This window comes from Pteropus vampyrus, unplaced genomic scaffold, assembly GCF_000151845.1.
Source record: "Pteropus vampyrus isolate Shadow unplaced genomic scaffold, Pvam_2.0 Scaffold120, whole genome shotgun sequence".
Taxonomy (NCBI): Eukaryota; Metazoa; Chordata; class Mammalia; order Chiroptera; family Pteropodidae; genus Pteropus; species Pteropus vampyrus.
In genome coordinates this window covers 4,500,212-4,521,809 of record NW_011888901.1, presented here as the reverse complement: position 1 = coordinate 4,521,809, position 21,598 = coordinate 4,500,212, and the positions used below count along the sequence as shown (strand labels likewise).

At 32.3% G+C, this 21,598-nt stretch overlaps 1 protein-coding gene across 8 annotated transcripts in view; it reads right to left on the bottom strand.

The window, feature by feature from the left end:
- PTPN4 (protein tyrosine phosphatase, non-receptor type 4) overlaps nucleotides 1-21,598 on the bottom strand; it is a 192,944-nt gene that overhangs the window by 70,772 nt on the left and 100,574 nt on the right. For all 8 annotated transcript variants that reach the window (XM_011366098.1, XM_023534124.1, XM_023534122.1 and 5 more), the window contains 2 exons: nucleotides 15,830-15,918; nucleotides 3,323-3,386 (listed from right to left, as the gene is read on the bottom strand). In XM_011366098.1, the coding sequence (XP_011364400.1) occupies nucleotides 3,323-3,386; nucleotides 15,830-15,918 (153 nt within the window). The remainder of the gene's footprint in view (nucleotides 1-3,322; nucleotides 3,387-15,829; nucleotides 15,919-21,598) is intronic.

Below are 21,598 nucleotides of genomic sequence, written 5' to 3'. Positions count from 1 at the left end.
CTTTTTGAGGGTTCCAATCTCCTTGCTAAAAAACTCATTCTGCTGATTTAGTTGTTTTTTCAATCCCTGGAACTGTTGATATGAATTATTTTGGATGTGAGTTTTTTTTCAGAAGTATCATCCTTAATTCTCTGTCATTTAAGTTGCATATTTCCATGTCTTTAAGCTAATTTTCTGAAGATTTTAAGTTGCATATCTCCATGTCTTTAAGCTAATTTTCTTGTCACCTTGGTTGTTTATGGTGTTTAATGGAGTATTTCTCCACCTGGGCATTAATGGAAGTGTATTCTGTTTTTTTTATTTTCCCCAGAAAGTAGATTTATTATATAAAGGTCTCTCTTTAGCCTATTGCAAAGAAGTGTTTTTCTTTTGGTTTCTAAGCCTCTTGGATCCCTGCTTTATATGAAGTCTTAACAATGCCTTTCTTTTTCTCAAAAATATTCAATCACGTTCATTACCCTCATTTTTAGTCCCTGTCTATGTTAACAACAGTTTTGGTAGCATTTGCTCACACTTCCCGGGGCTCTGTGGTGTTCGGTCTTGGAGATTATGGGGATGGGGCCCTATGGGTTGGGGGATGGGGACTGTGGCTCAGCTGTCCATTTTGCAACCACAGCTGGTAATAATCAACTGTTGTTTCTCTGCCATCCCCACTTCTGTGCTTTCTGCCCTGCTCCCTGGGCACTGCCATTGCATGGAGCCCAGAGTACCTTCTCCCCTCCCTTTCTTTCTGCAGGGAGCTCCAGCTACGGGAGACAGCTTCTTTGTTTCTCCCAGTCTACTGCCCCAACTCCTGGGGTTCTGACCTGTGGTAGCTCTTATGTGCAGATACCACGCTCTGATGTGCTGGTGTGTAGTTTGGATTTTTTTGTGCAGTGTTAGATGCTCAGCTCATTTTATTGTTGTTTCAAGGGGAGAGATCTGGGGACATCTCTCACTCCGTCATGTTTCTGATGTCCCAGAGAATTAATTATGCTTAACACTAGAAGCAAAATCTAAGATGCATATGTGTTCACCCTTTTTTGAAATTTTGCATACTTCGAAAAGTCTATATTTTGACATTCTACCAATTGTATTTGTAATGTAACAAAATTTTCCCCACATGTTTTGTAAACAATAGATATATACAATGTGGTGTTGAAAGATGAGTAGATTCTATAGGTTTGACATGTAAAAATAAAAGGATTTTCAGAGAAAAAAACATTAAGGCAAAATTCTGCAGAGTATGCCTATATATAGTCTTTAATCAACTGTTAGTTAACTTTTGTTGCTGCTATTACCTGAGGCTAAACACATTCCTCAGACATTATGATACAAATATAATGATACATTACCTCAGACAATGGTTGTGAGGATTAAATGATATGAAAATGATTGGCATATTACCAAGCACATAGTAAGACCTCAATAAATGTTAGACATTAACTATTTACTATTATTATTATTACTAATACAATAGTACTACAATGGGAAACAATTAGAAAAGTTGACTTCTGTACTGTCTTCTACCAATATTTAAAGTAAAATACCTGTTCTCTAGTTTCCAGATAAAATTTATCATATTTTATTCCTCTAAACATTTATTGAAAAATGTACAAAAATGTTTGTTAGTAGCTTTAATCATAATAGCTACAATCTAAAAAAGTTAAAAGTGTCCAATATTATAAAAATGAATAACTCAATTTATGGTTATTCATTTATTAAGTAGAATAACATACAGTAGTGGAATAAACTATTGCTTTGTGCTACAACAGGGATAAATCTCACAATGTAAATGGAAAAAAAAAAGCAGACCAAAAAAAAACCCATTCTATATGAGTTCTATTTTTAAAGTTCAAAAATAAACAAACTAATCCATGGTGATACAAATAAGAATAATGTTTACCTTTTGGGAAGATTAATGACTGTAAGTGGGCATCAGCTCCATTAGCAATAATAACATCTTCTTGGGTGGTAGTAATATTCTACATATTAACATTATATTTCATATGCTTACCAAGCACTCTACTTAAAATCTATATATTTTTCTATTTCAATAAAAACTGTTGAAAAAAATTTCCATATTTTGTGAGCATAAATGAATGATTAATCATAGTAACTTAGCAGATCAATATCCTGTGATAAAATGCAGGTGATTCAAGTACATTTTTTAGATTTCTGAATATATTTTACACACATACAACCATCTTGAAAATCTTCATTAATTTGTAATTTCTAAAAAATAATGTAAGTCAGAATAAGATTAGTTTACTCTGATAAAATAGAAAAAATTACAAGATGAAATTCTTTCTGACACTGTACTTTCCATGATAACTCAATATGCTGTATTTAATACATAAAAAGGGCATGACCATTCTAAAGAAGAGAGGAAATTTACTATGTGTTCATGAATAAGAAACAAAACTAAACACTCAAGTTCCCCAAAATGAAATGAGCTTATAAATGAAGTGTTACAGATTTAGTAGAAAAAAGAAAAAGGACATATAAAGTTCTCAGTTACTGTCCTCATAAACGAACTCTGGGGACTGATAATGAACACATGATTGAGATCAGTTTCTAAGTTCAGGAGATAGTAGAATGGATATCTAGAAGAATTTTAAATCATTACCATAAAAACACTGGGGAAATAAATACACTGCCATAAAATGTGAATTTATCAACTTGGTAGGCAATTATCAATGATATTTTTTATATAAGAATGACCTAATATTTTAAAAAGAAAAGAAACTGAATTAGGTCAAAATAAAAAACAAAAAACAAAATACTACTCCAACCAAATGCCTAATTTTCCAACATTAGGAGCAAGAGTGTAGTGTGTGTGCGGGGTAGAGGAGGGGTAGCACTCATTCCGGGTGACAGAAACTCTAACAGCAGTCTGAGCCCCACAGTGTTTATGGGATATTTTAGCATCAGTAAATTTCTTCAAGATAATGTTTAAGTACCAGCTGAATATTGTTTCCTTATCAAGCCTTACAGGGTGTCATTATCCATTTGGAAATTCTCAACCTCCTGGTTAAGCTCCCATGGAAGTTTGTTTTGCTTTCACCTCTATGCAGTGAGAATTTCTTGTTCCCTCTACCACTGTTTTCCTCTGTGGTTCCCTCACTAGACTTTAAGCTCCTAAATGGAGGAATCAGACCTTATCTAGCTTCTTCTCTTTACACTACCTGGCAGAGTCTACTGAAGTGATAAAGAGAAAAATGCATAAAATGAATGTAGTTATCAACAGTATTAAGAACAGCTTCACTCGTACTAAAAGTTCAGAAATGTCATCATTTCTTAAGACTTTATTTATGTTAATAATTATTAAATCGATACTCACCAATTCTTTTCTAAGTTGAATAAAAAACTGTTTGCACTTAAATGAAATTTTTACAATCTTCAACCTGGATAAAAAGAGATGGGAGTATTTAAAATATTGGAAAGATATAAATATTAGCAAATTAAGAGAATAATTTAAAAATAATCTTTTAACTATATTCAGTAACATCTAAACATTTAATCATATATACATATATGCATTATATAAAGAATCTAAACTTTTTGGTGCTTCATGGAAAAATAATTAGAATCTATGTGCTCAACTGAGAAAAGTTTTAACAGAATATTACAATACCCAATATTATATCTAAAGATATATATAAAAACATCACAAATTAAAATTTCAAGAAATACCAATAACATTATTATTTACTCTTTAAAACTACAAGTAGCTTTCTGGTTCTGAATGTAAGAAGCTTAGAAATAAATCACCAACTTAACCAAACAACAAAAACAGCTTAACAGAATAAAAAATCAACAACTCTTCTTAGATCCATTAAGTGAGAGGAGAGCACAGGGCAAACTACTGCCCCATAATTTAAGAGACTAACAGGGCATCGTAACTTACCAAAGCAGAGACAAATGAGCAGAAATTGCCAGAAGAACCAGTATGGGTGTAGGAAAACCTGAACTGTAATTTACAAACTGTTGGAGGCTCAGCATGGGCAGCTCCAAGAGTTAAAAACTCCAGGGGAACCCAGTTAGTGGGGTACCTACAACATTGTGAGTTTTACCTCCAGGAGCTCAAACAGATTCCAAAGTAAATATCAGAAAAAAATACCCTCAGTTTTCTGACAAGGGAAGGGAAAAAGGACCATTTTGAAATAAGCCAGAGCACTTGATTCTTCTTAACAAGGTCTGCAATCCTGGGAAACTAGTTAACCAGAGCCTAAGTTGCCGGGGTATTATCAGATTCTAATCGACCTGTAGAAGGGAAATACCCAACTGCAGCCCACTCTAGCCATCTTGTCTCACCTAAGGGAAGAGAAAAAAACTGACAAACACTTGTGAAGTGGACAGTCCAGAGGCCTAAATTCATCAAAACACTGAAAGTTAATCATAGGACTAAAGAATGCTTCTCCTACCCTCATTACTAAGGGCATATTTACAACAGTCTGCCTATCAAAAAAAAGTTTATGATGCATACCAAAATGAAAAACACTGTGAAGAGACAGAGCAAGCATCAGAACCAGACATGGAAGGGATATTGGAATTATCAGACAGGGAATTTAAAACAGCTATGATTAATATGCTAAGGGATATAATGGGTAAGGTAGAAAGCACATTAGAACAGATGGGCAATGAAAGCACAGAGATGGAAATCCTAAGAATGATCCAAAAGAAACACTACAGGTAAAAACCACTTTACCAGAAATGAAGAACACCTTTCATGAGTTTATTAGTAGACTGGACACAGTTGAGGAAAGAATCTCTGTGATCGAGGATTTATCAACAGAATCCTCAAAAACCAAAAAGCAGAGAGAAAAAGACTTAGGAAGCTCAGAGAACACAAGCGGGAAAAATGCCTAAAAAACTACACCCAATCATATCATTTTAAAATCACAGAAAATCGAAGATAAAAAATCTTAAAAGAAGCCAGAGGGATAAAATACCTTACCTATATTATCTATAGAGGAACAAAGATGAAACTTTTATCCAACTTCTCAGAAACCATGAAGCAAGAAGAGAATGGAGTGAAGTATTTAAAGTGATGAGAGAAAAAAACCACCAACCAAGAATTTTGTATTCTCTGAAATCATCCTTCAAAAACGCAAGCGAAATAAACACTTTCTTAGACAAACAAAAGAAATTTGTTGCCAGTAGGCCTGCTTGCAAGATGTGTTAAAGGAAAATAATAAAGGTCAGAAACTTGGATCTATATAAAGAAAGGAAAAGCACTGAAGAAGGAACGAAACGAAAATAAAAACTTTACTTTTCTTATTCTTAATTGATCTAATATTTAAGTTTATTCAAAATAATAAAAGCAACAATGTTTGTTTATGTATATGTCATATATAATGATATATTTATGTATGCTTATACAGATAGTTCCTGACTTAATGATGATTGACTTAAGATTTTTCGACTTTACGATGGTATGAGAGTGATACCCATTCAGTAGAAACCATAATGTAAATTTTAATTTTTGATCTTTCTCAAGCTACTGACATGCAGTGTGATACTCTCATAATGCTGGCTAGGCAGGGGCAGTGAGATAATTCTGCCCAACTGTAGGCTAATATAAGTGTTCTGAATGTGTTTAAGGTAGGATGGGCTAAGCTATGATGTTAGGTAAGTTAGGTGTATTAAATGCATTTTTGACTTATATTTTCAACTTACAATGGGTTAATCAGGATGTAACCTCATTGTAAGATGAGGAGCTTCTGTATGTAAGTGAAAGAATGACAGCAATGATACAAGGGACAGGAAGAAGAAATTAGTATTATTTTGTTATTCTAGTATTCACAATACCTGTGATGTGGTATATGGTTATTTAAAAGTGGACTTGGATTAATTGTAGATATATATTGCAAAATCTAGAGCAACTACTAAAAAAAGCAAAAAAAGAAGTATAACTGATATGCTTAAGAGAAAAAAACAGAATCATATAAAATACTCAATTAAAACCACATGTGGCAGAGGAGTGAAACACAAAAATACAAACAAAAAGAGGGCAACAAATAGAAAACAATAATGTATATGGCAGATACTACACAAATGTATCAATATTCTCTTAAATGAAGAAAAATATACTATGCTAACACTAATCAAAAAAAAGCAGGAGTACCTGAGGATATAATGTACAGCGCGTTGATTATAGTTAATAATACTGTATTGTATATATGAAAGTTGCTAAGAGATCTTAAATATTCTCGTTATAAGCAAAAAAATTGTAACTGTGTGTAGTGATGGATGTTAACTAGACATTGTGTGATCATTTCGCAATACATACAAATATATTATTTTGTGGTAAAAAAAGAAAAAAGAAAGAAAGCAAGAGTAGCTCTTATAATTTCAGAAAAAATGGGCTGTAAAGCAAGGAAAAGTTATCAGGGATAAAGAAGGACATTACATAATGAAAGGGTCAATTCTCAAAGACATTAAAAATTCTTACTGTGTACGTGGCCTTAAAACAGAGCATCAAACTACAGAAAGCTACTAAAACTACAAAACTGACAGAACTGCCAAGAGATACCGATGAATTCACTATCACACTTGAAGACTTCAACACCCTAGATCAGAAATGTACACATTCGGCACACAGAAAATCACTAAGGACACAGTTGAGCTCAACAACACCATCAATCAAATGAATTGGAATGGAAATCTATACAAGAGAATACATTTTTCTCAAGTCATATGGAATATTCACCAAGACAGAACACATTCTTAGCCATAAAACACACCTTAAATTGACAAGAATTTACATAATGTCTGCTTTCGGAGCACAATGGAAAAATCTAGAAAATAACAGAAGGACTACTGGAAAATCCCAAAATAGGTGGATATTAAGCAATACACCTAAAAATAAAATGGGAGTCAGAAAAGAAATTTCAAGAGAAATAAAAAATTTGAATTAAATGAAAAAGAAAATACAAGCTAGCAAAATTGACAGCAGAAAAGGCAGTGCTTAGAGGAAAATTTGTAAGAATGAATGCATATGTGAATAAAAAAACCACTAAAAATTGATAATCTGAGTTTCTACATGGAAGTAGAACAGAAATTAGTGGAACTGAAAACAGGAGATCAATAAAGAATATCAATGAAGCCAAGAGGTGATTCTTTAAAAAGATCAATAAAATTGATAAGCCTCTAGTCAGACTAAGAAAAAAAGAGTACACAATTACTAATATTGGAAATCAAAGAGTGGACATTACTACAAATCCCACTGATATTAAAAACATAACCAAAGAATATTATGAACAAGTCTATGCCCACAAATTTGATAATCTCAATGAAACAGATCAATTCTTTGAAAGACACAATTTGCCAAAACACACAGGAAAAAATACATGATCTAAATAGGCTTATACAGTAGCCCCCTTCTGCACAATATTATAATGATGGACATATGTCATATATTTGTCCAAAGCCATAGAATGTATAACAGCAAGAGTGAACCCGAGTGTAAACTATGGATTCTGGGTGATTATGATTTGTCAATGAATGCTTCATCCTTGGTAAAATATGCACCATTATAGTGAGTGTTGTTAACGGGAAAGTTATACATGTGTGGAGTAGGGGATGTATGGAAATCTCTGTACCTTCCTCTCAATTTTGTTGTGAATCAAAATTGCCCTAAGAAAATAAAATCTTAAAAAACTAAACAAATAAACAAACAAAAACTATAAGCAACACTTGGAGAAAAATGTAAGATTTCAAGAGTTTATGCAATGATCCTAAAAATATTTTTAATATTAAAAGCATAATGATTTTAAAATTCTACCTTTCTATATTGCCTTTCTTCTTACATGAAACTCATATAATGCTATAAAAAGGGACTTTTATGGCTTTATTAGTGTAATCAATATCAGCAAAATAAATTTGCCTCCATATTTTAACCTTATAGTAAGAAATACTCAGATCCTTTTTAATCTTCAGACCTGAGTCTTGAGGCCAAGAGGTTCAATCTTACTTAACAAAACTTGCTTTAGGATCCTAGCCCAATAACCTAAATATTTTCATAGCAATTCTAAGTTTGAATATTTATGACTTATGGTACTACTTATTCAAGAAGCTCTCAGCAGAAGAAGAAACAAAGATTTAAAAGTAGTGATGAAAGCCTATGTGAGCTAAGGGATTCCAGCAAAAAGATAAATATTAAACTAATCAAGGTTCCAGAAGGAGAGAGGGAGAAGTAGAGTTTATTTAAAGAAATAATGAGGCAGAACATCCCAAACCTGGGGAAAGTAGATTAGTGGTTGCCTAGAGCTGGAGGGAGGGGTTGGGGAGGCAGAGGAGGTGACGAGGAATGACTGCTAATGGTTACTAGGTATCTTTTTGGGGTAATAAAAATGCTTCAGAATTAGATCATGATGGTGCTGTACTCTATAAATAAACTAAAAGCTATTATTCTATACTGTAATAAGTGAATGCATGGTATAATATATACATCAATAAATCTGTATAAAGTATAGTTTAATAATCTGTGTCTGTTAGTATAACTGATATCTTTGCATTTATCTATCACATAATATTTTTTACTTTTATTTGTCCAAAGTTTCTGTGTTTCTACTGGAATGGTAATTATATAATCATTTTTTTATTGCTTTAGAAACCATTTTATTCCTTTTGAAACCATTTTAAGTATAATTTGACATTCAATGAACTGTGTATACTTAAAGTGTACAATCTGAAAAACAGTCATGGGGATGTAACGTATAGCAAAGGGAATGTAGTCAATAATATTTTAAGAATTATGTATAATGTCAGATGGGTACTAGATTTACTGGGGTGATCACTTTGTGAGTCATAAAATGTCTAATCACTATGTTGTACAGCTGAAACTAATAGACTGTATGCCAATTGTAATTGAAAAGCAAAAAATTACTTAAAAAGTACAATTTGATAAATTTGGCATTTTTATGTATATACTGTTCAATCATCATTACCAAGAGAGGGACTATATCTATCATATCCAAAAGATTTCTTCTGCCACTCTGTACATATTAATATAGGCACGCTAGACTTCTTATGGTTACTATTTCCAAGTATTTACATGGTATATCTTTTTCATTCCTTTACTTTCAGCCGATCTACATATGTACTCATATATGCAAATAAAAAGTTTTTCTTTCCAATCTGTTTGCCTTTTATTTCTTTTTCTACAGTGAAAGTAAGCATACTTGTTCCTGATCTACATAAAAAAACACTGACGATCTTACCATTAGCAGATTTTCCACAGATGTCTTAATCAGAATGGGGAGGGTATCTTTTATATACAGTTAGAATTTTTTTCATCACGAATGGATGTATAATTTTATCAAATTCTTTGACTAAATCTACTAAAATGATCATGTGGGTTTTTTTCATAATAATAATGTCAGAGTGATTTTCAGATGTTAAAACAACCTTATATTCCTGGAATAACACCTATTTGGTCACAATAAATTATTACTTTTATACATTGTTCGATTAAATTTGGTAAAGTTTTTTTTTAAGGAATTATGTATCTATGATCATAAGTAACTAGTTTTCTCGTGAGGTCTTTGATGTCAGAATTAAAGTAATAATTAATTGGAATATATTCCTCCTTTATTTTCTAAAAGACATGTAAAATTGGAACTACTTTTACCTTAAATTGTGATTTAATTCACAAGGGAAGCAATTTGTGCCAGAGTTTCATAGATCAAAAGATTTTAATTATAAATTAATTTCTTTAATTGATATAGGAGTATTCAAGTTTTCTATTTCTTCTTTTGTTACTTTTGTTCATTTAGTCATTCAAGGAATTTGGCCATTTAATCTAGGTTGTGAATGTATTCATGATATTTGAATCTGTTCATAATATTCTTTTATTATGCTTTCAATGTTTATAAAATCTGCAGTGATGTCTCATCTTTTATTCTTGATATCAGTAATCAGTATCTTTTCTTTTTCTCCTGAGTGCAACTACAGACTTTCATTAATTTTTCTCCATTTTGTGTTCATCTTATATTTGCTTTTCCTCCTTCTACGATTTTGAGTTCAATTTGTTCTTAGTTTTCTAATTTCTCAAGATGAGAACTCAAGATAATTGATCTTAGATTTTTTTCCCCTAATATAAACATTTAAAATATAAAATTTCCTCAAAACACTTCAGGTGCATCCTCAGAAATGTATGTTGTATTTTTCATTTTTGTTTTCTGCTAAAAGTATTTCTAATGTGTCTTGTGATGTTCTTCTCGTTGACTCATGGTTTATTTAGAAATCATCTTTATTAACAAATTTTTGAAGTTTTTCTAGTAATCTGATTATTTCTAATTTAATTTCATTGTCATAAGAGAACATACTCTGAATTATTTAACTCTTTAAAAATTTACTTAGGCTTGTTTTATGGATCAGCATATTTTCTCCAATAAACAAACTATATGTACTTGAAAAAAAATACACATTTGGCTATTATTTTCTCCAATAAACAAACTATATGTACTTGAAAAAAAATACACATTTGGCTATAGCATTGCATAAATATCAGTTAAGTCAAGATAGCTGATAGTATTCAAATCCATTTCAGCTTTTTTTATTGTCTAATTTTTGTATTGATTGCTGAGAGGGAAATACTCAAATCTCCAAATACAATTGTAGAATTGTCTATTTCTCTCTTTTTTTTTTTGCCTCACTTATTTGGAAACTCTGTTATTAAGCACGTACATACGTATAACTGTTTCTTGCATTTTTTTTCTAGTGTATGGGTAATAGTTTTTTATCTTTTCATGCCTTTTAATATTTTCTTGGAAACTGGATGTCTCACATATTACATTACAGTAACTCTGATATTGGTTTCCCTTCTCCACATCTTGTTATTGTTATTTGTTGGATTATTTTCATGCAGTCTATCTCTACCCATCAACCACCAGTGTTAAGCTTCTGCTGTTGCTCTTCAGGAAGGCAAGCTTTGGGTATGCCCACAGTAATCCTGAGATGATAGTGGTATCACATATCCCATTCTTTACCCAGTTGTAAAACTCCCCTAATTGCTAACACACTGCTCTGTTTTCAATAATGCCTTGGGGCATGAATGAATTCCTTTCAAAACTAAAGCAATCAAATTGTAGCTTCTTCAAAGGAACAGCTTCTGAGATAGATGTTTGAGGCTACTATTTCCTCTAGAATCTTTGTTTGTTTCCCCTGTTGTCTTTGGGTTTCCTTAGAGACTCTTCTTATGCAGTCTGAGCTTTGCAGTTACTTACATTGTAATTCCGTTATACAGGAGCATTGTTGATGAGGCAGTAAGGTGTGGGTTGTGGGGGAATCATTCTTTAATCTTGCTATTAGGTCTCAGTGGTTTCGTGGTCTATGACCTTTGGCCATAACCTCCAGTGCTTTTCAGCTCACCCCCTCCTTGGGTGAGACAAGAAGTACAGAGGGGGCTGGAAATGGGTATTTCCCTCTCCCCATCCATTCTGGTTAGGCTCTGGTGGAGCCCATGTTGGTTACATATTGGTAAAACAGATTTCCTTGAGGGGAGACCTTTGTTAAGGAGAACAGAAAGCTCTGAGCATATTTCAAAATGGCTCCTTCCCTGCTCACCACCACCCAACCAACCTCGCCCCTTCAGAGCATGAGTTGACTTTTCTCCAATCTTCACCTTGAGAACCTGGTGGGGCACCTGGTAGTAAAACTTATGAAAGCATGGGGACCTTCTTAAGGCTGGGCCTTCAAGAGTTTTCATCTCTCAAGCTAGTCTTTGCTCAGTCTCCAGCAATTAGTCAATTACCCTTTAAGTATTCCTACCAGTTGCTGGCTGCAGCAGTGGTTTCTAGTCCTGGTAAACTTTCATTCTTTGTATTCATCTGTCTCCAGTTTTCAGAGATGCAGTTTGCCTTGTGTCCTTAATTCTCTGAGGGATCTAAAAAGAATTGTTGATTTTCAGTTTTTTTTTTGTTTTGTTTTTTTCTTGTGAGGACAGGAATGATGACTTCCAAGCTCTTTACCTACTGAACTGGGAACCAACACTCTCTCCTTCCCTTTTCATTTTCTCAATAGTGTTTTTTTGATGAGCATTAATTTTAATGAAGTCTAATTTCTGGAATCCAAGTAACCCCGATTTACTATTCAAAAATTTTAAAGTGTGAACTTGAACTGAATAATTCAGTAATAATACCCATGGAAAGATATGAGGGAGCATATTTATTATGTGGTACACTAATTTTTTTCTACACGCAGCTGAGAGAAGTGAGAAGCTTGTGTTTCAGAATCTGAAAGACCTGGGTTTAAAGCTCTGCTTCACACTTATCAGTTGTTTAACCTTGAATCATTCAACTTCTCTAGCATTTCTCATTCCTTATCTGTAAAAATAATGCCAATAACATCCAAGTTGCGGGGTTCTAAGCTACAGAAAAATGCATTAAAATCTGTAAGTGATATTTTTTCTTTCCTTGGTCTTATAAAACTATCAGTTCTAAAACTTCCAACTTTACTCTAAAATCTTCATGTAGAAATTTGGTAATTCCACCATTTAATTTTTGGCCTGAATATATTAATTAAAATATTCATAGAAAAAGTAACTGAAACGTGTGAGATACCACATTAGACTTGTACTTATTATCAGTTCTCATCAAGTGATTTTTCTTATGGAATACTTTGCTAAAGTATCAAATTAAAGGCAATTTAAGTGGCAATTCTACAAACACTAATTTAATAAAGGTGATGAGAACAATATGGTCTCTAATTCACATATAGTATTAATGAAAAGTATGTTGCTTTTGTGAACACAGATCCATATTTTAAGAACTAAAGGTAAATCATATATTTAATGATTACCATATAACCTACTGATTTTCCTTGGATATCAACTGGTTTTGGATCTTAAATTATGGCAACCTGTGGTGTATTTATAAATGTATTCATGGTAGCATGTATTGCTATGAGTAGTTAGAATCATAAAAAATTCCTATGTTCATGAAAATGTAAATTTAGTAGCTTTAACAACTTTAAAGAGCTTTGATTTAGTTTAATTATTGAAAACGAAATTTTAAAGGAACAGTTTTCCAATCAATCTTAAATGCTCACATCTTTTTTTCTAACCTAATTTATATGATAGACTTGAAATATGAGTTCTATTTCTCAACGTTAAACTAGCTCCAAGTATATTTACCAATAAAATAATATACTAACTCCTTAGCATACAGAATATGTAAGATCCTTCACAATCTGAAATCAATTTCTCTCCTAAGCATCAATTCCCTAAATTCTTATTCTCTTGCTTTTGTACTCAATGAAGACAACTGAAGGAAAAAACAAACCAAATAGCCCATCATTTCTTCAGTTTTCCATGTCCTTCCACACTATTAGGTTTCTGCAATTGCTTGGTACCTCTACCCTGAATTCCCCAACTGAATCCTCTATACACACATTCCTCTTCCATAATTCCTTTTCACTGAGGAAATTTCTATTCATCCTTTAAAGACCATCCTCAAATATTAAGAAGCCATTAAAATTTTCTAGAGAGATGATATCCTTCATGTTTCTAAAGCAATTTGCTAAAAACTCTTTAAAAATTCTTATTTAACAATAAAAATAAAGGAATACGTATACAATATAGAATTTTGAAAATACAGAAAAATTTTATTATCATGTTATTTTAACCAACATCATCTGAAAAAAATTTATTTCTGATTTTGACATTTATATAAAGTACAAAATAAGGTAAAATATTTTAAAAGTTGCCTTTAGTAAAAACATAAATGTAGTAAAATCAAAGATGAACATTTAACATTATGAAATTCGACAATGATAATTATCTCCTCTAAATCATTTAATAAGCAATTTTCTTACTGTGTTTTATAATGTTTTCTAAGTCCACACATAGGCAGGGATCATGTCTGGAATTGTTGTGTATTCTCCTTTGAACGCACCATAGTTAGAATTACATAGGAAGCATTTAGAAGATGTGATATGAAACACTAAATAATCTTGTTTTCTTTTGAGCTATAGAGGTATATTTTACATATACAATGAAATACACCAATTATAGGTGAACAAGTCAATAAATTTTGACAAATGTATTCAGCTGTATAACTACCACCCACCAAAGTAATCATGTAACATTCCTATCAGCTCTAAATATTTCTTTGGTGTCCCTTTGCAGTCCACTGCCTCCTCTCATTTTCTGTCCCCAGTCTGCTCTATCTAAAATATGTTTTCTAGAATTTCATGTAAATGGAAACAAAACGTATGTATAGTTCTTTTGTATCTGCTTCTTATAATAAGCATAATGTTTTGAGAGTAGGGTCATCCATATGGTTTACTTATCGATGGTTCATTTCTTTCTACTGCTGAACAGTATTTCTTTGTGTAGATATACTATAATTTGCTTACTCTTTTATCAACCAATGGACATTTGGAATTGTTTTGTGCTGTTATGAATAACACAGTTATGTACATCAGTGTACAAATCTTTATATGACCTTATGTTTTCATTTCTCTTGGTTAAATATCTAGTAATAGAAATTGCTGGATTATATGGTAAATCTATGTTTAACTAAAGAAACGGCCAACTTTTCTAAAGTTGATGTTCTAGTTTGCATTTCCGCCATCCGTGTTTGAGATTTCTAGGTGCTATGCTTCCTTGCTGTCACTTGGCATTGTCATTTCTTTTATTTGGAACTATTCTAGTGGTTGTAGAGTAATGCTTCACTGTGGTTTTAGTTTGCATCTCACTAACGACTGAGCATCTTTTCATGTGCTTATTGGCCATTTGTATATCTTCTTTGGTGAAAGTGTCTATTCAAATATTTTGCCTATTGTTTTTAATCAGGTTGTCTTCATATTACTGAGCTAGACGACTTCTTTGTATATTCTTGATAAGTTCCTTATCGAATATGTATTTTACAAAAAACTTTCCTGCCTTTTCATCTTCTCAGAGTGTCTTATGAAAAGCAAAAGTATTTAATTTTGATAAAGAATTTTGGTTCATGTTTTTGTGACCTATAGGAATTTTATCTTTACATTTTTTAAAAAGTTGTGGCAATTTTCTAAAATAATTGCTCTGTCAGTTATCACATTTCTATTAAAGTGTTATTAAAGTGACTAATTACAAAAACCTATTAAATGAAAAATCACAGATACTGAAAAACCAGGACCAAACCTTTTAAGAGCTATAAACAGCAACAGATTAATATATTTATTTTGTATTTGTTTCTTCTAAAGAAAATTCTTGTTTATTTTTAAAAACCTGAGTTACTTATGAGATATATACACAAGGGATATGATTGTGATTTTTACAATTTTAATATTATCCCCTTAAAGGGAAGTAGCAGATGCCACTTTTCCTTTTTCCTCATTCTGGGATGGTGGGTGAGTCATTCTAGACAATGAACACAAGGACAATATGCAAAGGACAGCAGAGCAGTAAGACAAATAAAACAAAAAAAAGAAAAACATGAGTTTTATACCCCAGGGAGCCACCATACTTTTCTAGCACCAATTTAAGCCACTGTAATAGTGGATCTTTGTTGTAGCAAACCATGCCCATGTTCCAGCTAATAAACTAGTACTTCACTGAAAGCATTTAAATGAAAATACTATATTTAAAGCTATCAGAATGGTGCAAGACAATAAACACTGACATTAGCTATACAAATTTAGAGATTCTCTAAGAGAAAAATTCAAAAAGTAATATTTTCTACAAGCTAAGCAATTTTTGAAATAATCCAATTATTTTGTTATCTTCTGGTAGATTCCATGTAAGTGGGATAAAGTTGCATGACAACATTAATATACTTCAAGAGCTACTTTCTTTAATATGAATTTTTATATTAGGTAATATAATGGTAAAGGCAAAAGTATTGATGGAAGTTCTTACCATGGAAAGGTATTCATTCGTACCCTGTTCTTATAAATCAGAATTCCTCCTGACATCACTCCAATCATAATTTCATTGTTACTTTGATCCTTCAAAGAAAGAAAATGAAAATCTAAAATACTGGGCTTTACTTGTTAAAGATATATTTTCAAAACAGGATTAGTTTTTTTTTTTTTTACACAATGAGACATTTTCAAAGGCAGCACATATTTACAGACCCACATATTTACAGACTCACAGGTAATTGTTACCTCATAAAAATAAATGACATACTTCAAGTCAAACTTAAATGTAGCATTATTAAAATTTATTAATCTGAAGTAAAAATGATCTCAAGATTTCCCATAGTTTATATAACTGGGACTGACTTTTTGGGATAGGAAATTAAGCCCTTCTCATCTCTTAGAATGACAGGTTAGTATCCATCCTCCCATTCCTAAAATTATTAATCACTGCGTAAATATAATGCTAAGTTTACAAAAGTGAAAAAACATGGGGGAGTTAAGAGTTTGTAATAAACTATAAAACAATACTTCTAATAAAATGGAAAGTCCTATAACTAATATAATACAATAAAAACAATTGGGAGTATAGAGTGAAGAACAATTGCTGAAGAGTTGGATAACTCCAGAGAAGAAAATTTAAATTGTGCTCGTATTAACTGATCCAACCTGAATAGCTAATCTGCATTATTGAGAAAAGGAGTAGAATTAAAATACTTTTTTCAATGCTAATCAACCTTAAAATAGTTTTTCTTCTTGTCTTGAAACACTCTACATGCAAATTAGCATAGCAATAATGAGTTTACCCCCTATTATTCACTTGCTTTGAAGTTAGAATTGATGAAAATAAAATCAAGATTTTATCATTGTTTCCCCAAGAGAGAAAAAAAACCCTTTAAAATGTAGTTTCAATAATTTCTAATTAATAAATCTGATTAAATTAACCTGTAGGATAATATATAACATGGTCAATACAACAGTGTATGCTAATTTGTCTGGCTGCTCTTTTTGTTTAGCAATAACCAGCACCACTGAACATTATTATCAGTCTTAAATCATTTTTAAGGGCATCAATTAGAAGTCTGGACCAAGATGGCAGACTGAGCTTAAAAGATGGCAGACTTAATATATGCTCCTATTACTCCTTCTGCTTTCAATCAGAGAAGCTATATTAAAAAAAAAAACATTAAAAACAATCCATTACATTTGAAGGAATGCAATCAATGCACAAGACATTTTGAGGAATCTGTAAAGACATAAAAAGGATAAAATCAGATTTATGGAGAGAAAAAAATTATGGAAAACTACATCTCAAACTACACACACAAGAGAAAGTTCTAAGTAGAAGTGGTAGAAAGAGAAGCAAAGTCAACAGATAAAAGTTCCGAGATAATGGATAAAAGTACAGGAAGCCCTCAAATCACTGCCAGGATCATCAGGTAGGGAGCAGCTAAGGTAATTAACACCTACCAACCCTACAATCTGGCCTCATCTGGTTTGAGCTATAGGATATAGAAGTGTGTGCAGCCTAATAGAGCAAGTGTAGATTATGGACAGGAATTAAGAGTGATCCCCAGAAGGGATGGAGAATCCTAAACTGAAAAAGTGAACTATAGTCAAATGTTCTGCCTGGCAATATGTTCCTTCCTTCCTCCACCATCATCAATATATATGTTTCTTCCTTCCTCCACTATCATCTAAGGTAGACTATTGTAAAGACAAACAACATCCATAACCAAGAGAACCAAGAGTCACAAATACAAAGGGAAGTATACAACCAAGCATCACCAAACACCTGAGTAGAACCAATACCATTAAAGAGATATACAAAAATAGATATATAATTCAAGCTGCTAGGTCGGGAGAAAAACATGTTTAAAAAAATGTATTGAGGGATATTTAGGAGCTCAAATTCTTAAACTATAGCTACCTAGACTGAAGTGGCAGTTCTCAAGGCATTGCCAGAGGGAGGCAAGCTAAAACAAGAAAACAACTATTTGTCCTTCATAGACACAAATGTTATTAATTCCAATGTAGAGAAAATGCATGTTGACCACCTTATTTTAAAATATCTTACTTTGTTTTTCTTCTTATCAATTATTATCGAATACTGTGCTACAAATTGACTTGTTGAATCTATTTTTTTCCTCTTCTTCACTAAAACCTACATAGCAAAGTGTAGGCCCTTTGTTTTGGCCACTATTGGGTTCTCAGGTGCAGAAAAGTACCCTGTACTCATTTGTGGAATGAACGAATCTTTATCATCTGTAGGAAAATGTCTTCGCTGTTTAGTTTGGCATTGAAGGCCTTTAAACAACCATTCCATCCCATTTTATCTCTGCATTCTAACGAAAATGTTCTGTTTCTGTAGAGCCAGTTACATGATTTGTTTTGCATACTCATAATTACATATTTTCTTAATGCTGGTCTCTTCTCTTCTTGATGTCTCTCTGTTGGATCAAATAAAACAGAACCAAAGTAACCAAAGTCTAGATCAAGTCCATCTTCTCTGTGAAAATTTCATTAGCCCACAACCACAAGTTTCTTTCACAGATATTTATCTATCTCTTAAAACACATATCTGAAATACCTAAATACTGCCAGCTATATGATAATGGCTGGGATTGGGTATACGATCTATGGTAAACTATCTATAGTAAAGGACAAGTTATGTTTGTTTTGTTTAAATTTCCAATCCATCAGATATTAATATTTCTGCAAAATACACTGATCACATGCTTGATGTAAGATTGCTATAAAAGTTTCTAAATGCTAACTCTCAATTTTTTTTTACTTATCTCATTATGGACCAGTAACAAACAGTTCATGAATCAGTACTAGTCTGTGGTCATACTTTGAAAATCAATGGACCATTATATTATTTTACATTCTTCCACAGAACCTAGTTCTCAAATAATTATTTCTTAATTGATTTCTGACAGTAATATACTTACACTTAGCCAGTCACACTACTAGATAATATGTTTCATATAATCTTTGATTATAAAGACTTGTGATGAGCTTTAAATATACAGTTACCTATGGCACTAAGATTAAATGAGGACTAAAAGGGAGAGGTTATGGTATGCAGTAGCCGTATGATTTGACAATGTATGTTTAGAGCAATCATTAAAAAAAAAAAAAACAGAGGAAAAAGGATAATATTTACCAAAAAATTTTAACTGTTCTAGTAATAACTGATGTAATACTACAAGTACTGTTTTAAGAGTGATGTGAGATTAAAAACAAATTAAATTATGGATTATTCTAATTCTAGAATACTTGAGTCCTCTAATAATCAAAATATTCTGTGTATCTCAATATAGATATGTAGAAACAAATATAGATTTCAACTCTGTACACTTAAAAGGCCTAATAACAATGACTAAACCAGTAGGAATGAGCATTCTTAACACCCAGACTGAGAATTTGAAATACCATCTTTCATTAAAAGAAACCAGGGCTTCTTAAAGAAATAGCTGATTCCAGGTCTGTGGCAGAAAAAAGATAAGGTGAACCTGAAACATCTTAAAATACTTATAAGTATGGAAACTATCAAAGACTACAAAAGTTATGTCAAAAAGACTGAAAGGCCAAAAGTAGAAACTCCCAGTGGCCAAAGATGAGACAGTCTGAGCTTCAATAAGGAAAAGAATATAAATATATGAAACCTATCAAATAAAAATGTTTAATCCATGAATTCGTAATATTACTTAAAACTTTGTATATCTCCTTAGGACAGCAGGGAACCAATTTATTACCTTGAAAACTGAGTAAATGAAAGGAAAGAACTGAATACTTTCCCTGTCTTTCCCATATGAACTGTACTACTAGATAATCAAATAGTAAAAGGGAAGCAATTCCCTATAAAATTATTCCAGCAAATAAATAAAAACAAAAAAGAACTAGAGTATTTCTGTTTTGCAGCCTCCAGTGAATTAATGGATCCAGGCACTGAGGATCAATGGCTGCTAACATTGAAAAATGTGCAAACCAAACATTATGTACCTCCTGATAAAAAAGAAAACACAACGAAGGCATCCATCCCAAATCTGATCATGAATCCAATCAAGTTTGCCATGATCTTGCAGGAAATACACAAAAAGCAGAACATGATGAACTGCACTGTGAATAAGTGAACAGCAAGATCCAGACTGCAAGAATCTACTGGTGACATGGCCCAGTTCTTTTAACAAGAAAATTCTAAGGAAGAGTAAAGGAAGGTGGAAGGAGGGATTAAAAGGGATGGAAAGTTATCTAGTTAAAACAAAAAAGCAAAACCAAACTATTGTATCTAGGAAGGCATACTTATGTGATAAAACCATTAAATAAATACAACGTAGGAAGGGGCTGATATTAGGACAGGGTATAAAGAGGGTTTCTGGAACAGCTGGCTAAATTCTACTGCTTCACCTGGGTGGTTGCAGATGTTTACTAAGATATTCTTGTATCTGTTTTATTTTACAATAGGTTAAAAAACAGCAATGTAAAATGGATGAGATTTAGGATGAACAGGAATAGATGTTCTAATATTTTCAACCCACACCTCAACTGTTCATTTTACATTCCCCTGTAATGCCCACCCCTCCTTTCCTTTGGAGATTACTGCTCTAAGACAATTTAAATATTCTAGCTTCTCTATTGTCACATGTCAAGGATACAATAACAAGAACACACTAAAATTTTATGGTGTTGTGAATGAGAGCATATTAATTTTAAGTTGAATGGGGTAGCTATTGAAGTAGTTTTCTTAATTATTTGTACTTATAAAAATTTTCAAAACAATATTGAAATATCAGGTAAGAAGTCAAAGAGTACCCCTTACCTTCTCTGCCTCACTCCCCAGAGACAGCCACTATTAACACTTTGGTTTATACTCTTTTATATCTTTATGTTTATACAAAATATAAATACGTTATATATAACTATGCAATTTTTTAATCAGCGCAAAGTGAGATACATCATTCTATAATTTTTCTTTTGCACTTAGCATTTTGTAGATATCTTTTCATACCAATATGTATATAGATGTCAACATGTGATGGGGTAAATTGAAAATATTATTAAGTCAAAGCACATTTAATACACCGAACCTGCCGAACATCATAGTTTATCTTAGCCTACTTTAAACGTGCACAGAACACTTACATTAGCCTAGGATCGAGCAATTATCTTGAGTTTCAGCTCAAGAGTGACTGCCTTCTTCTCACCAGAAGCAGGAGACACACACAGATAGGTGTTTTGTAGACGTGATGGGATGCAAAACAGAAAACAATATCCAAAAGACACTGGCAACACAGTACACAGTTGAGTATCAGTTGTTTACCCTCATGATCATGTGGCTGACTGGGAACTGTGGCTGTGGCTTGCTAACACTACCCAGAATTACAAGAGAGTATCATATGGTATATCAATAGCCTGGGAAAAGACCAAAGTTCAAAATTCAAAGTGTGGTTTCTACTGAATGCGTACTGCTTTCGAACCATCATAAAGCTGAAAAATCCTAAATCGAACCATCATACCTGTATCTCTAACTTATCAATTTTAACTGCTGCATATTATTCCAAAACACCAATTTATCACAATTTCTTACCTATTTGTTTATTCATTTAGTGTTTCTAATATTTTAAAATTATGAATAATGTTGTAATAATTCCTTGAACACATTACTTAAAACACCTCTACAAATATTTTAAAGAATGAAATCTGAGAAATGGAAGTGATCAATGATTACATTCATATTAATATTTGCACTCCAAAAGGGTTC